This window comes from Dromaius novaehollandiae, chromosome 12 (genome assembly GCF_036370855.1).
Source record: "Dromaius novaehollandiae isolate bDroNov1 chromosome 12, bDroNov1.hap1, whole genome shotgun sequence".
NCBI lineage: Eukaryota > Metazoa > Chordata > Aves > Casuariiformes > Dromaiidae > Dromaius > Dromaius novaehollandiae.
The window spans coordinates 3,954,067-3,969,586 of record NC_088109.1 but is presented as its reverse complement, the minus strand read 5'-3'; the positions used below and the strand labels follow the sequence as shown (position 1 = coordinate 3,969,586).

The 15,520-nt window shown below is 46.5% G+C and overlaps 1 protein-coding gene across 2 annotated transcripts in view; it reads left to right on the top strand.

Moving 5' to 3' along the window:
• The window catches only part of STAB1 (stabilin 1), a 68,404-nt gene that overhangs the window by 29,617 nt on the left and 23,267 nt on the right, over positions 1-15,520 (top strand). For both annotated transcript variants that reach the window (XM_064518703.1, XM_064518702.1), the window contains 18 exons: positions 1,287-1,388; positions 2,334-2,420; positions 2,841-2,952; positions 3,493-3,676; positions 3,977-4,070; positions 5,011-5,169; positions 6,245-6,340; positions 6,741-6,836; positions 7,748-7,795; positions 8,613-8,743; positions 9,150-9,261; positions 9,482-9,559; positions 9,934-10,035; positions 10,573-10,680; positions 11,179-11,310; positions 11,492-11,620; positions 12,499-12,555; positions 14,031-14,123. In XM_064518703.1, the coding sequence (XP_064374773.1) occupies positions 1,287-1,388; positions 2,334-2,420; positions 2,841-2,952; positions 3,493-3,676; positions 3,977-4,070; positions 5,011-5,169; positions 6,245-6,340; positions 6,741-6,836; positions 7,748-7,795; positions 8,613-8,743; positions 9,150-9,261; positions 9,482-9,559; positions 9,934-10,035; positions 10,573-10,680; positions 11,179-11,310; positions 11,492-11,620; positions 12,499-12,555; positions 14,031-14,123 (1,920 nt within the window). The remainder of the gene's footprint in view (positions 1-1,286; positions 1,389-2,333; positions 2,421-2,840; positions 2,953-3,492; positions 3,677-3,976; positions 4,071-5,010; positions 5,170-6,244; positions 6,341-6,740; positions 6,837-7,747; positions 7,796-8,612; positions 8,744-9,149; positions 9,262-9,481; positions 9,560-9,933; positions 10,036-10,572; positions 10,681-11,178; positions 11,311-11,491; positions 11,621-12,498; positions 12,556-14,030; positions 14,124-15,520) is intronic.

Genomic DNA, 15,520 nt, shown 5'->3' with positions numbered 1-15,520 from the left:
GTGGTTATTTACTTAATTTCTTCTTTGCATGATGACATGCAGACGCATTGTGATAAACAGTCCCTAACCCAAGCCACTTTCAAACAAAGGGAGGGCAAGAAAGACAACCAATAGAGAGAAGCGACGTGGCTTGTTAGAGGATACTCGTTGCTCATAGATCCATGCTTCTGTCACCTAATAACTACTCTGTGCTATTTCTTAGTCTGAAGTCTATTGAATCCATGGAGAGAGCTGTGAGACAGCCTATGTGCTGAATAAAATGGTAGTCTCGCAGCTTTTAGCACCTCTGCTCTGCTCTGCCTCAGGCAGAGCTTTTCTACATGCACACTGAGTCTTCCAGCTCCTCCAACCTGCTGGAGCCAAGTCTGCCCATGCTTGCACCATCCAATGGTACCCGTGCCTTTAGCATGGTCAGAGACAGAATGGCAGCAAGCTTTCTGCTCTGTAGAGGGTGAGAAACAATTCGGTTTTGGCCTGTGCTGACTGTTGATTCAGAGATGAGCAGAATTGGCTGGAGGTGGAGTGAGGAGGAGGAGGCTGGAGGCTGGTGCTTAAGTTATCACAGATTTAGCAGAACAGCAATTTCTAAGAAATCCCAATATGAAGGCCAGGCCCAAATCATTGTGAGAGAAGTGAAAGCCAGAGTTCACCACTGTTCAGCACTAACAGTTCACCACTGTTAACTGTTTAGTGTCTTCTGAGGGATTTGATTTTCAGGAGGACTTGCCCATCTGTCTTAGCATGAATGTCTGCAAAAGGAGCTCTACAAAATCACCAGTCACTCATTTTCCTCTCTGATTGAGGCCAGAATCATCTCGAGCCCAATTCTGCCTATGTATAACTCTGCAACAGGTCACTGGGCATTATCCCAGAAATTATTTGCAGTTCTCCCTTCTCTCCCTCTTACTCCATCTCCCTCTCTCCCCACCTCTCAATCTCTCTCTCTCTTCTCCCTGTCTCCTTCTCACTTTCTCCCCCTCCTCTCTCTCTTCCTCTCTCTCAGTTTCCCTGTCACTCTCCCCCACTTTCTCGTCTCTCTTTTTTTCCCCTTCCCTCATCTCTTCTCCTCCTCTCTCCACCACCTTGCTCACCCTCTCTCCTTACCATAAGCAATATTATCAGAACAAAATTTTGTGGACTTGTGGATTTGTGGACTGCTGGAAGCGAGAAGAAGCTGCCATATGCCTTTTTTCATCATAGGCATGCCATAATGGCATAGTTGCTCTCTGCAGTGAAAGGAGCGGAGGGGTAAGTTACAGTGCTGATGACTTGTTTTGTTTCTACAGGAACCAACATTCTCCCTCAAAGAATGTGTCTACATTCATGATCCGCAAGGTGTGAATGTCCTGAAGAAGGGGTGCGCCAGGTACTGCAATCAGACTGTCACGGTGAGTGTGATGCAGCGTAGGGAAGATCACGCTACCTTTCAAAGGAGCGCAGCCTGGCTCCTCTTTATTCGTTGAAAATGACTGAATGAAAATCCTGACTCCCTGAGCTGTGAGAAGGCTGGATGGGAGCAGGAGGAAAGCTGTCCTGTGGGAAAGCCTGCCCCCAGGACCGTCGCATGAATTGGCTATGTGCCCTCTCTTTGGTCACCAGGGAGCAGAACACATGGTACTAAGCTGCCGTGAACATTGCTGGAAAGCAGCTCAGCTAAACCTGCGTAAAGTATGCCAGTTGTGAGCAGCCAAGCTGGAGGAAGCCACACAGCAAACAGTGCAGTGTTCACTGGGGCACATTTCTCTGGAGCGCCCTGTTTTAAGCAGGTCTCCCAAAGGAAACAGAGCACAGTGAAAGTGCCTTAAGCTGTAAAGTGATTACATCCTGTTTATTAAACATTGTCAGATGGTTTGGGAAAGTAGCTGTTGTCCCAGTTTAGAGATCTCACATTCATCTGCAGCTCCTGAGCTGTCATAGTGCCAACTATATGATATGATTTGTGGGTGTCTCATTAAATGCCCGCTGGATGTTTGTCTTCTGATTTTTCTTCCATTGGTCATCCATGACAAGGCCCTGCAAAGTCCCTCCAGAAGAACACAGTCTTCAGCAAGTATAAAGTAGGAGCAAGTGAGCTCCTACAATGTCACAGAAAGTGCAGAAGATAGTGGTTTATGCTAAAAAGAATTGGCTGTGAGCAAAAATAGGGATATTGTTGGAAAATAATTTAACTGAAGGAGTTCCTAGAATTGCAAATGCCAGATGAGACAGTCCATTTCTGTGGAGTCCATGGCCACAGGGAGGAGGACCAGCATTTCAGATCTGTGAAGGCAGGGGGACTCCAGACAATGCTTGCTAAGTCACTTGGCACTTTACCAATTTTGCTTTTGTTTCAGAAACTTGGATGCTGCAAAGGATTCTTTGGTCCAGACTGCATGCCATGCCCAGGGGGATTTTCCAGTCCTTGCTATGGCCGGGGAAACGTAGGTGTCAAAGAACCTGCTGTGTTGCAATGAGTCAGGGTTGTTAAAGAGCATTGTTAACTTATCTGTCCTTTAATGGCAGTATGGGTCATTTTTTATTTATGGTAACGACTGTTGTTATAGACAAGTATATTTCAGCATTTGTGCTCCAGAACTAAGCCCACAGTGGTGGCAGCAGAAGATCCAGGGAGAATAGCACGTCTTCATCAGTGGGTTTTCTCTCTTGAGCTCTAACGTGAATCATTTCAAAGCTTTTGGGGTCAGCTCTGGCTATATGGGATTTTGTATTACCACCACTACTCTTCAAAGTCCTGCTTTTTGCTGCAGCTGTCAGAGTGCCTTTGAAAGATATCAATGCCTCAGCTTTGCCTTTGTTCCCTGAGTTTCAGTGACTTGTTTTTTCTTTTGTTTTCCTTCCAGTGCAGTGATGGCATACAAGGGACTGGCAGCTGTCAGTGCTTTGATGGTTTCAAAGGAATAGCCTGCCACATCTGTTCAAACCCAAACAAGCATGGCGAGAACTGTGATGAAGGTTGGTAATTCTGATGGAGAGACTAGGAGAAAATGTAGGGCAAGGACAGTGCAGGTTCATGTATCCTGGATTCCTTTCTGGCAAGACCAATGTCATGAAGGAAGTGACAGAAATGTCGTCACAGGGTGTCTTTTCAAACAGCAGTGGGAAAAAATGTGGCTGATATGACAGGGTGATGTGGGTCTTGGAAACACTGGCCAAATTTAGATGTGGGATTTTGATTTAGGTCTCTCCTGCTTGGAAAGAGAAGGCATTTTTCTTTCCTGGTTGACAGAGACCTTGTGCTAGATGGCCTAAATTTGAGCCTGTCCTTAGAGCCCATAAAACACATGGACCCAGGCAGTCGCAGGATCTGTTCTCTGGCCAGGTTTTGAGGTAAGGCGATGTCTCTTAGCAGATGTCCTTTTGTCAAGAACAAATGTGATAGTCATTTGGTGTCAGAAGAGATTGCAAAGGAAAGACAAGAATCTACAAAATGCCACCACCGTGGCAGTTTCTGGATGTGATGTAGTAACTGATCTTACTCCATGTGCTTGACAGATTGTGGCTGTGTCCATGGTGTCTGTGACAACAGGCCAGGCAGTGGGGGTGTATGTCAGTCCTGGTCCTGTAAGGAGGGCTATACAGGGAAATTCTGTGACAAGACATCTAAGAACTGTGGCCCAAGTGGGCTGTCCCAGTACTGCCACCAGAACGCTGTCTGCAGCCTCAATGACACAGCAAGGTCAGTCTTTCTGGTATACAAATTCAGGTGAGCACTTTGTCATTGTAGGGTCACACAATAGCTGTGAGACTGCCAACCCTGTAACTGTGTACATGTCTCCGAGTTTTTGTTGGACAGGATCATCTGAGTAATGCAGCCAGCCTGCTGTGCTAGGAATCAAAAGCTTGCTGTGCTTGAAATGGCACAAGCTGCCTTTTTGCTCTCTGCTAAGTGTCAGAAGGGGCTGATCTGTGCAGCTTCTGTGGGCTTGTTACTGTTCTTCATGTGTCCACCTGCATCTCTTCTGTGCTTATTTTGAAGATGCATCTGCATGGATGGATATGAAGGGGATGGGTTTTCCTGCCAGCCCATCGACCTGTGCAGTCAGCCCGAACGAGGAGGCTGTTCACAGAACGTAAGTGGGTTACATCGTTGAAGCATGGAGAAGCAGCACCTATTAGATTAGAGAAGGGATCCAGGACTCTCCGGACTGTTACAAATTTGTTTTGTGCTAGTCTTGTGCCTAGCTTTCCCTGTCTGTCTGACAAGGTGGAATAACAGTTACTTCAACATAGTCATCATGAGGATGTCAGTCATTTAGGTTGGTGCCAAAATGCAACACCTCGGGGAGGGTTTGGCTGGTTTGTGCAGATGTTCTGACAGCCACAGAGATTAGCTGTCCAAATAGGTTTTGTTTTGTTTTGATCTCCCTCTCAAGCTCTTCTGATGTGTGTTAGTTTCTCTGTTGCTGTATTCAGGCTGTAGCTTAGCTGTGAGCACCGACCTCTGTTTCTCGGTAACCACCAATGCCACGTAATTATCCTTAGTAAAGAACTGTGGTGCTTTAGGATGGAATGGACTGTCAAACAGTTGGATTCCATCAAAATTTAGACCGCCTCAGTGAGGAACACACTGGGCCATGTAAAAGGAAGCAGGATGGGACTGGGAACAAATTAGGTCATTTCTGGGAGAGACTGGCCTCCATCAGTGATTTCCTTCCCACATGTCTAAGCAGAAGATTGTGCTCCTCCCCTCCAGGGAATATTTCTTCTGAATGTGATAGGAGAGCTTCACAGGACAGTAGGAATGCCCCGGGTGTTCTGAGCCATCTTAGATACGAGTATCTGCCTCTCTGAAAACACTGAATGTTTTCAGAATCACTTTATCTCTGTTATGAAATTGTCTAAGACTTTTTTGTAAAATCTGATCCCACCCCTCACCTGCGGTGCCAGAATCAGAGTTGGTCATTCAGAAACTCTCCCCAGTCTGAGTAAAGAGATTCGTTGCTGTATCTGTACTGCACTCCCTCCCTCCTTCTGCTTAGTGTAATGCTTTTTCTCTCCCTTCTCCTGGAGGCTCTGTGTACCAGTACAGGCCCTGGCACTGCCATCTGCCAGTGTGACAAGGGCTGGACTGGGGACGGGAAGGCCTGCGTGGCTATAGACAACTGTATGCTGGAGAGCAGAGGCGACTGCCACATCAACGCCAACTGTGTTTATATTGGCCCTGGCCAGGTATGGTCTATGCTAAGCAGTCTGTTGTTGGTCTTGTCTTTCCTAAGCGGCTCTGTAATGGCCTGGGATTGCTGAAGGTAGAAACTGGGCCTGTCAGCAGTAAGGCTTGCTTGTCTGCTGTCCGACAGAAACAGCAGCTCAACCTACACAAGGGTGCTAATATGTGCTGAGATGCACTGACGTGTCTGTAGCTGCAGCGCTACTCTGAAACTTTTGCACAGCAAAGGGAAGAGACCACATTTCAACATATGGCTCGGTATAAGGCATTGGTTCCTGTGCCCCACTTTTTCCCAGACAGCCAGAGCAGGCTGCCAGCTGTCCTGAACCACTGGACGTAGGCCACTGCTGGAGAGGGGGCTATGGGCCCGTCCTGCCACAGGGTATCCTGGATTCCTCTATCCTGTATGTTCTGCCTTCGAACACCCCAAAGCTCATCTCTGAGCTGTGATAAAATATGCAGAAAAGCATGTGCAGCTGCTCATATGGAGCTGGAGTTCATATGTTCATATGGAGTGAAGGGAGCTGGGCTGGGAGAAATGTATCTTGAGACAGGAGGAAAGTATGTGGGAGAGATGGCCTTTCAAGGTAACGCCCATTTCTCCCTATCGAGCAAGGCAGAAAACTGGACAACAGGCTGAGAAAAGGTGCCAAATCTGTAGCAGAGGTGAGTAAGGCAAGATGTCGCAAGTACTCTCCTAGATATTTCAAAAGCAGGAAGCTTGGAAATTAGCTCTTCTCTTTCCACCATTCAGAGAATCACAGGACCGTTGAGGTTGAAAGGGACCTTTAGAGATCATCTAGTCCAACCCCCTGCTCAAGCAGGGTCACCTAGAGCAGGCTGCCCAGCACCATGTCCAGACAGCTTTTGAATATCTCCAAGAATAGAGACTCCACATCCTCTCTGGGCAACCTGGTCCAGTGTTTAGTCACTCTCACAGTAAAAAAGTTTTTCCTTAGATTCAGACAGAACTTCCTGTAGTTTGTTTCGCAGTGTTTCACTGGTGGGTGTATTTTAACCAGCAAAAGAGGATGCTCTAATAGGTCTGTAAAACTGAAATGTCTCTCTTTCTTGAAGAGCAAGTGTGTGTGCAAGAGGGGTTATGCTGGTGACGGCCACAGTTGCGATGTGATCGACCCATGCCTCCTGGACAACGGTGGCTGCCATGACTTGGTGAGTAGCTAAAGAGCTGTCCCAAGGTTGGTGTGGCAGTGGACTTTGTTCTGCTCCATCTGCTCCAGGCTTTCCAGACATGGCATTGAGAGAGCTGCAAGGATTTACATTACGTCATCCTACTGGCCCCCCACTGAGGTGTAGAACTGTTTAGTCTCTGATTTACCCAGGAGGATCCTCTGCCTTTTGCAAATTTACACAACCGATATATGAGGTGATGGCTTTGCTGCATAAGGTATAAGTTCAGTACCATCTCAAAGGTGGCTGTAACAGGAGGAAGGTATTTGTGTGGTTATTCCTCTAGCTCAGGCCATGGGAGGCCAGAATTTGATTCCTAGATAGGTGTAACACTGCATAACCTGCGTTTGATCTGTAATCTCTCCTTTCCTTGTATTGGCAGGCTACGTGTGAATCCCTTGGAGGAGGGGAGAGGTCCTGCACTTGCCCTCAAGGCTACCTGGGGGACGGCATGACATGCTATGGGGACATTCTTAAAGTGAGTAAAGAGCAAGTGTCTGAGGTCTTCTTGAGATCAGAGAGGAATGGGTGTTCATGACAGGCAAGCTGGCCCGGAATAATGATAACAGAAGCAGTTAACTGCTTTCTTTTTGTCACCTGTGTTTCATTTTTACTTTGGAGGGTGTTTCCATAGGCTCAGGGAAAACTACTGCCCCGACCTTTCCCTCAAAGTCATTCAGCTTCAAATGTTCGACCTGCGAGTGAGTCAGTGAGTGACGGCAAAGCTTCTTGTGGAGTACCATGAGAGTCTGAAACAGGACCCTTTCACATTTGCACGGCTGTAAATCAGTGGCAACTTGCAAAGGGAAGCTACTCTGGCAGACTATCTATCCTTTTGTCCTGTTGAACGATGCTGCAGATAACAGCCATATGGTGCTGTCTGCTTGCACCTTCCTTTTCTCTGTTACCTGAGCTGACAACTTCTGCCACTGCCAGCACATGTGTGTGTGTCTGCCCAAGACCGAGGAGAAAGCACTGATGCCAACGCCAATGTGTCCTAAAAACCATCAGCAATAATTTCTAAGCTGCTTCACCCCTGCCTGTGCTATGCAATAAGGCTTGTCTCCTTCGTTATTTGGAAGGTTTTCCTGGTCAGAGCTAGCACGGCCCGTTTTCTGTCATCAAAGGCCATTGTGGGCTCAGCCCCTTCCATGGAAAAGAGGAGCAATTGCAGAAGAGTTGAAAAGGGTTTGTTTATTTGGAGAATTTCTTTTTTTAATGTCTGCAGTTTCATTTCAGGAGTGCTCAGCCCTCCCCATGATACAAGGTGTCTGTAATAATTGCTGGATTTGAAATTGCAAAGGGCTCCTTTCCCCCAGCCCGGGTCTCCCTGCCCCGCAGCCCCAGGGGCTCGGCAGAGGTAACCCTTCTGTCATTTCTGTTTGGAAGGAGCTGGCCGGGAGTTCCTACTTCGCAGGCTTCTATGACTGGGTTAAGGTAAGAACAGCCGTGGGATGCCAGCACAGGTAAGTTCTGTAGAAGTGAAGTTGCTGTGAATGCTGCTGTTAGAGGAAGGGCATCCCCATTTATCTTTCCCATTAGAGAAAAGCAAAACCTCAACAAAGGTTCAGTTGTTATAGTGCAGTATTTTGAGGGCCTTGTTTCTAGCACAGGAAGAAACTGGGGCTGTGTTACACTTAATTTTCATGGTTGTGTCATCTGTAACTCCTAGTTGTCATAAAGTAGCACAGAAGGAAAAGAAAAAGGGGTGCATAATAATAACTATTGTTCAAAAGAGCATGCGGAAGTTAGGCTATATATTTGTTTCTTTTCCTCTTACTGGCTTTCTGTTCCCAGTGTGGTAATTACAGAGGCACTCCACAGGCTGCAGCTATGGCAATACAGCATCTAATCGAATCTTAGTTTACCTATCCTGCTTCATACACTGCTTTTGCTAGGAATAATCTTAGCCCCTGCCCCAAAACTGATGTTGAGGGTTCAGAAAGGATTTATGGATTTGACCGAATGGGTTTGAAGATTAATTGAAATGCAGAAATAGAGTTTGGAGCAGCAGGCTTTCCCTTGTGCCTACTTGGTGGCAGGTGTTTGGCTAAACCATCATTGACTGCCAACAGCCCTTATCTTCCATGTATCAGGAGAGCCAGCTGTGCTGCTGAATTTACACTGTCTTTTTGCACACCCTTTCCGTGAGACTGCAAGAGCGGGATGGCAGCTACAGCTGTTGGTTATGTTTTGCGGTATAGATGTGGCACTGGCATGTCTTATTTGTCCTTCTTTGTGCTTTGGGCAACAGAAATCTCTCTTCAGCATCCCATCAGGAACCAATGTCACTGTCTTGGTGCCATCGGAGGCAGCTATCAAAAACTTGAGCAAGGCTGAGAAAGATACCTGGTTGACTCCTTATATGCTGCCATTTTTAGTCAGGTACGAAGAGTCTCCTGCCTTTGCTTTACTATGCCAAACAACAGTAACACAAAGCCATGAGCTCGATTTCTGCTCAGGCAAGCCCGGTAAAGAGTTATCTTGAGATAAAATAGAAGCAAAGTTAAATATCTAGGAGGCAAAGAGTTTACTCGGCAGTTGAAATGTAACAGAGGTCAGGCAATTGGCAGTAGATTTATTTTTTATGTATTTGCAGAGAGATATTTTTCCTAACTGCCATCCAGAAGAGGACTCCATCAGGGCAAGGAATTCCCTCTCTCTGTTGTTTTCTCAGCACGCTTAGCTCCTTGATATGGGAGATGCATGAATGTTGGGCTTTACGGTCTTATCTCCCTCTCATTACAAATGGTGTCCTAACGTCTTCTTTACCTGCATGTATTCCCTTCAGGGCCCACTTTCTTGAAGGTGTCTTCACTAGCGAAGAGCTCAGAAATTACAAGAGACCAGAATTACCCACCCTCAACCCACAGACCAGATGGCAGATAAACACCAAGAGTGATGTAAGCGTTTTTTGTGTAACATACACATACCAGTATCAAATTAAACTGCTCAAGAGCTGCTGTACCCTGTGGGGAACCCAGGTGGGACACTGATGCCCTGAAATTCATAATACTTTTTAAAATAGTACACAGATTAATCATGTGCAGCCTTGAATGAACAGTATATCTGGTTTGCATCTGCTTGGCAATTTCTGATGCTTTCCCTCTGATACTTTTGCAGGTATTAACCATTCAGAATGCAAGTATCATGGTCAGTGACATCCCTGCCAGCAATGGCATTATTCATGTCCTCAGTAAGGTATGTTGGTATGCACGATGTTGGGAAATGTTGTGGTTATTGCAACACATTTGCATTGTGGCATCTGTCATGGGGGCAAGGAGGAATATGTATATAGACAGTTAGGAAGGGATATGATGGCTAAACTACATTTGATTATCACAAGGTCCTCACAGATGTTTCCTGTGCAGCAATGTTTAACATTTAAAGCATTCATCTCCAAGCAGCAGGGGAGTTCCTCTTCTTTTGGCTAATAGACAAAGAGTTAAGGCTACCGCAAAATAATGCAGTGAGGCTGTTTCTAATTACTCTTCTCGCAAGCAGGGCAGGAGTCTAGTGTGATTTCCCCCAGAGTCTCTTGCCTGAGCTAACTGATGAATTCACTTTCCCCACAGGTTTTGTTGCCTCCTGTAGGAGATATCCCACCGAGTCCCCCAGGTCTGCAGAAACAGCTTGACACGGTCACCTCATTCAGCACATTCAAAGAGTTGTTACAGGTAAGTAGCTGGTGTGAGCTCTATTGGATCATGGTTGTCACAATCTTCTTTTGAGCACATGCCCAAGTTACCTTGTATAGATGGGCCTAAACATGGACTGCCAGGTGAGAAAAGGGGAGACCATCTGAGTTTCCTACCGTTCCAGCATCATGTTCTAGAAGTGTTCTTTTGAACGGCCAAGGCGTTATATACTTATAGTTAGATCTCTCTTTACATCTTTAGCATGTTATTACAGTAGAAAATGACCTGTCTACTGCAGGCAGACAGCCTGCAGCAGGCAGGCTGACTTGCTTCAGTGCAGCAGAGAAACCTATAGAAAAAGGAAGGTTTGCTTATAACCAAGAAACAGCATTGATGTCAACCCAGGGAGAGGAGCAAGCAGTTAGACATAAGTGACTGGCTGAAAGTTGTATTTTGTCATATCCAGTTTTCAAGCAGTTCTTCTAGTGCTCTTGCCTTTGTAATTGATTTTACCTGCAATTTGGCTTTAGTGAATATAAGTGTAATTGCTAATATGACTGTTTGGACACTTTTTAGCAATACGACCTCATTGGAAAAATTGAATCCTCTGAAAAATATACAGTATTTGTTCCTGGAAATAATTCCATTGAGGAGTACTGCCATGCTGCCAACGTGACACAGCTGGTAAGCTCACTGCTTGTGTACAGTGTGAACGTGTATTGAGGTAGTTGCAAGGACCTATATACTGTCAAATCCTAAACTTGCGTTCAGTGGATTTGAGTATGGAGAGGAGGAGCATACCTGATGAAAAAAAAGTAGGAGAAACATGGCAGAGAGGAATGAGAAGGTTTCCTGGGATGTTGAAATGGGAGCTGAAGAGAAGAGCTGGACTCCAAATGCAAATTTATAAGTAGATTTGTATGTGGATGGATGGCACCCCTCCTCCTGACAAATCAATGGCAATTTTTAACCTTTTGAAAGGATCCATAAAACCTTTATGGCTTCACCTAGTAACAGAGTAATCAAGTATAATTTATTATTGGTTATGATGAGAAGTTACTGGGCTCTGTGGACTTAGTGGTTAGGATTGCTTAGGAACTCTTCTCATGACATACCTCTGACTATCTATTTGCAGTCTAGGAAGTCAAGAGCAGCCTAACTTTTGGTTTTCTGTGGATTTAGGACAACGAGACAGTGCAGTACCATGTTGTACTGGGAGAGAAGCTCTTCCCTACGGACTTGAGAAGCGGTATCCATAAGAACACCATGTTAGGGTTCTCCTACTGGCTAATGTTTTACCAAAACAGCACGCAGGTAAGGAGGGAAGACTGTTCTGCCATTTGAAGATATGGCTGACTTATCACTTTCTAAGGCTGGTGACTGGAGACACTCATGTCTGTTTTGGACGCCCATCAGGTCTCCGGACTGTGGCTGTCTGATGGCAGTCTGTGCAAGTTGATGGTCATCGTCTCAGCCCTTTCCTTCTCCTTTGCAGAAGTTCGTCAATAATATTCCTTTGGATGGAAAATTTTTTGAGACGAAGAATGGCATGTTAATTGGGGTTTCACAGGTCCTCCAGATACAGAAGAATCGTTGCACTGCCAATACCACCACCATACAAAGGGTAATGATGTTTACCAGTGAGCTGACCACCATCTCACAGGGTTTCTCCAGCTCCCAAACCAGACAAATTGATGAATAGCAGAAGACCTACCTTGTCTCTTCCACCTGGATGACACAGTAGCTTAGATCCTGACCCCAAATGAGCTGCTGAGCAGCCCTGCCTCGTATGAAATGGGGCACCATGGAACCTTGGCACCTCTTAGCCTCAAATCCAGTATTTCTGAATGTAGCAGATCTGCAGCTCTTGGGCTGTGCATAGCTCCTATGCAGATCGAGTTCAGTTTACTTGCCAGGACTCTGTGACAATGCCAGCCATAGGTCAGCCTGGTGCAGGGACTCCCAGGTGCTCAGCTGTGGAAGGAGAATCCAGCCCAATTTTTGCATGCTATGACCACAAGCACTCCTAGGAAATGCTGTGGTCTGCCTGGGAATAATGGCCAGAGTCCAGTCCCTGTATGTCTTGTGGCTCATGGCCATCCGAAGGTTGTAGGGTCAGACTGAGGCAGGCCTATCCCGTTACAGATCAGAAAACAAATACATGCAGCTTTGCATGAAGGAACGCTGGGCCTGCCTTAAGCCCCACTCCAGCTGAGAGACTTAGGGAGGTGTAACATGAATCTCTACTGGTTTGCTTTGTGGTACAGTCTCACCATCAGAGTGCAGAAATAAGACCTCATGTGAAGCCTTTGGTAGCAGCCAGGACCTGAGGGACATGCATTGTGATTTTTCTTCTTTTGGTGTTTTGAGCCATGGAGATAAATATGCGGGTCTTTGTCTCAGCCAGCAGCCTGTGCAGCAGCATTTGTAATTCAAGATTAGTTTCTTGGTGTGACATGGGTGGAGGGCACACATGTGACTTGTCTGTTCTCTGTGTCCTAGTCAAGATGTGGCAAGTGCGAGAAGGGGATCAAGTGTCCTTCTGGATCAGTTCTTGTGGTGAGTCTCTGATTAATGTGGTGTCTCACATACTGTTTGCAGATAGTGCTTTGATTTCCCTTTATTGCTCTATAGACGTCATCTCGATATGTGTAAAAATGTGCCCTGTGGCTTGTTCATCATCAAAGTTTGTAAGAGAAAGCAAAACCAAGGGAAGGTGAGGGAGGTTTATGCAGGAAAAAGACAAATATGAACCATAGGGCTCCTTACGGAGCTGGTGTCCATGCTGTGCCTGAATTTCAGGAGCCCTTTAGAGCATGCAGTGTGGTGAGTCTATTTAGCCTCTTAGAAAAGCAGCCAGTCTGAGGGGGACCTGTAACTGTTCTTCACAGATACAAAGCAAAGCACCAGGAAGCTCTTGGAGGTGGGAGAGAGGCATCAGGAGGGCACCTCTGTCACTGCAGTGACGTGTGCCTTATTGAAACTGAAGAAGAGGAGGGCAACAGAGACCAAAAAGACCTTGAGAGCATTTCCTTAAAGGGAGAGAGAAGGGTGTCCTAACTGAAGTGGGGGACGGCGAAAGGTTGGCAGTATCTGGGCAGAGGAGCGCACCCACAATCGGAGGGGGGCTCTAGGGAGCTTGCGTCGGCACGGATCAGTCGTACGCTGCTCACCTTACGCCCCAGTGGGCAGAGGCCCCCCACTGCAATGCACTCGCCTCCCAGACAGCCTTCCCTTCCCGCACGCCTCTTGGGAGACAAGGCCATGGCAGCTCCATTCCCTTAAGGAGGAGCCAGACTTCCATAGTCCACCTTCAGGGGAAGCAGAGTCTGGGAGATGGCTACGTGTCAGTGAAAGCTGGCAACTCTGCCGCAGAGCGGGTGGGCACAGTGGGTCGTGACAGCACAGTCTGGACCCGGATTCTGTTCTCTTTGATGCCTGGGGCCATTTTGCCAAATTCCTTGGGAAATTAGCGTGCATACTGGGAGAGAGATTTTGATCTCTTACCCTTTTGACATTATTATTAAGGAAGGCCAGTTTAGGGGTATGAATAGCGATTTTCCCAGCCCAGACTGTTGAAATGTTCACACAGACGGGCTGGTTGTGCCTGCAGTTTGCTGCTTTGTGAGTGAAAGACAAACATTTCCAGAGAGGAAAACAACTAAGCATTTTTTCTCTGTGCTGGCCTTGAACTGCGTAGCAGCCACATCTGGCTTCTTAGGCGGTGTTATTTACTCTATGCCAAAAATTTGCCAGTTAGTTTTCTCAGCATTCATATTGAGATGTATACCATGGATTTGGGGCAGGTTAAAAAAAACAGAGCGTGTGAGACAACCTTACACTAGGCCTAGAGATGCCTAATTGCTTTCAGTTCTGGGATGCCCAAATTTCTAGGGCTGTTCCTGTAGGATAAAAAGCATTATTCCTCTGTTTGGCAAGAACACTGCCATTTGTTATATGCACCATAATGTGTGATCTGTTAGTCTAAATATTGTAGTGTCTTATATATTTATCTATGTTAATTTTATCTGTAGGAATTTCCAGGAAGCAAGAATCTCCCTCGCTGTGAATTACGCTCTGGGCATACAACACTTGGCTGCTATTTCACCTGTGCAAAAGTTTCTTTGGTAAGAAAAACATCTGCCTTGCATTCACTTTGACACAAGCAAGATTGGTGTTAGAAATACAGCCATTGAAATCCAGCCTGTGCTGACATCCTGGCTGAACTTGTGCCATTACATAGCTGACACCGTGCTCGTCAGGAAGCTGCTTTCTGTCCTGGAGATAGAGGGTACTGGAGAAAAAACAAACATGCGGAAATGTCTGCGCAGTGATGAATTGTGGTCCGCTGCTTTGGTATTGTTGCTTTGTTTTTTGTTGCAAAGAGGAAGAGAAGGAGTTGAATGTTTGCACTTTGGTTTCCTAAGGAAATGAGATATGAATGATGGTATTTTGCTTGTGCATGTGCCTTTCCTAATACCTGATGACTAACTGGAGACAAACTAAAAGGAGGAGCAGAAGGTCTCACAGTTGTTATACTCCCGCCGGTTTTGTGAAAATGGGTGGCTGGGAGAACACACCTGAACAGGGAATGCTAAGGGAAAAGCTTGGGTGAATTTGACCCTGTTTAGACATTGAAGCATCTTGCTGGGAAGTTTTGTGGGAATGGTAGAGTGAGGAGAAGGAGAGATCGGCAGTTGGACGTATCACGCATATAGGCAGAGCTTCAGTCAGCACTTGGACCTCACTGGGCGCTACTGAGTCCCTTCACTGGCCACTGTTTCCCTTCATCTGCACTATCCAGCTCGATTTCCTGAGCCATCATGGTTGCCTCCTTCTGCGATGGAGGCAGAGAGAAAAGAGAGCAGTGAAATCAGGCTTCTGAACTGGATCACCTTCTGGTGGACCCTCTCTGCCCAGCAGTGTGTCTGAGAGATGGGGTGTGCCAGGGCCTGAGGAGGGCACAGGTGGAAGATGGGCTGGATGGGTATAGGACCGAACATTTGTGTTACAGGGGAAAGACTTACCAAATGGCCAGCTTTGCTCAGCTGGCAGTGCAGACCTTTAAATGAGGCTCTGGGCAGCAAACAGCCCCATTCTGGGGCGGGGAGGGATGACAGGCAGTGGCCAGTGCTTGTGGACGTGCTCGCGGTGGAAGGCAGGCTGCTCTTGCCTCTTGGCAGTGAGGCGAACACAGGTGGGGGATGCTCTCAGAAAGCAGCTCCGTCTTCCCAGGTGGAGCAGTGCTAACTGGGATCAGAGTAAGGGTCATTTATAATTACTTTTCCCAGTCTGTTCTCACTGAAGAATAAGACAGGTCACTCTTCCATGCATTTGCTGTATATTTTATGCTGATACCTATCACAGACCTATGAAGGTAGCATTATTTAATCTTAACAAAGACAGTGCCTTTTCGTATTGATTTGCCAGTGGTTTTTAGGGGCTGTGCCTTCATTTTCTCCATGTAATGACCTCTCTAGACATTGAGGGCATTGTTGGGAGTTGATATAAGCAGACTTTCCGC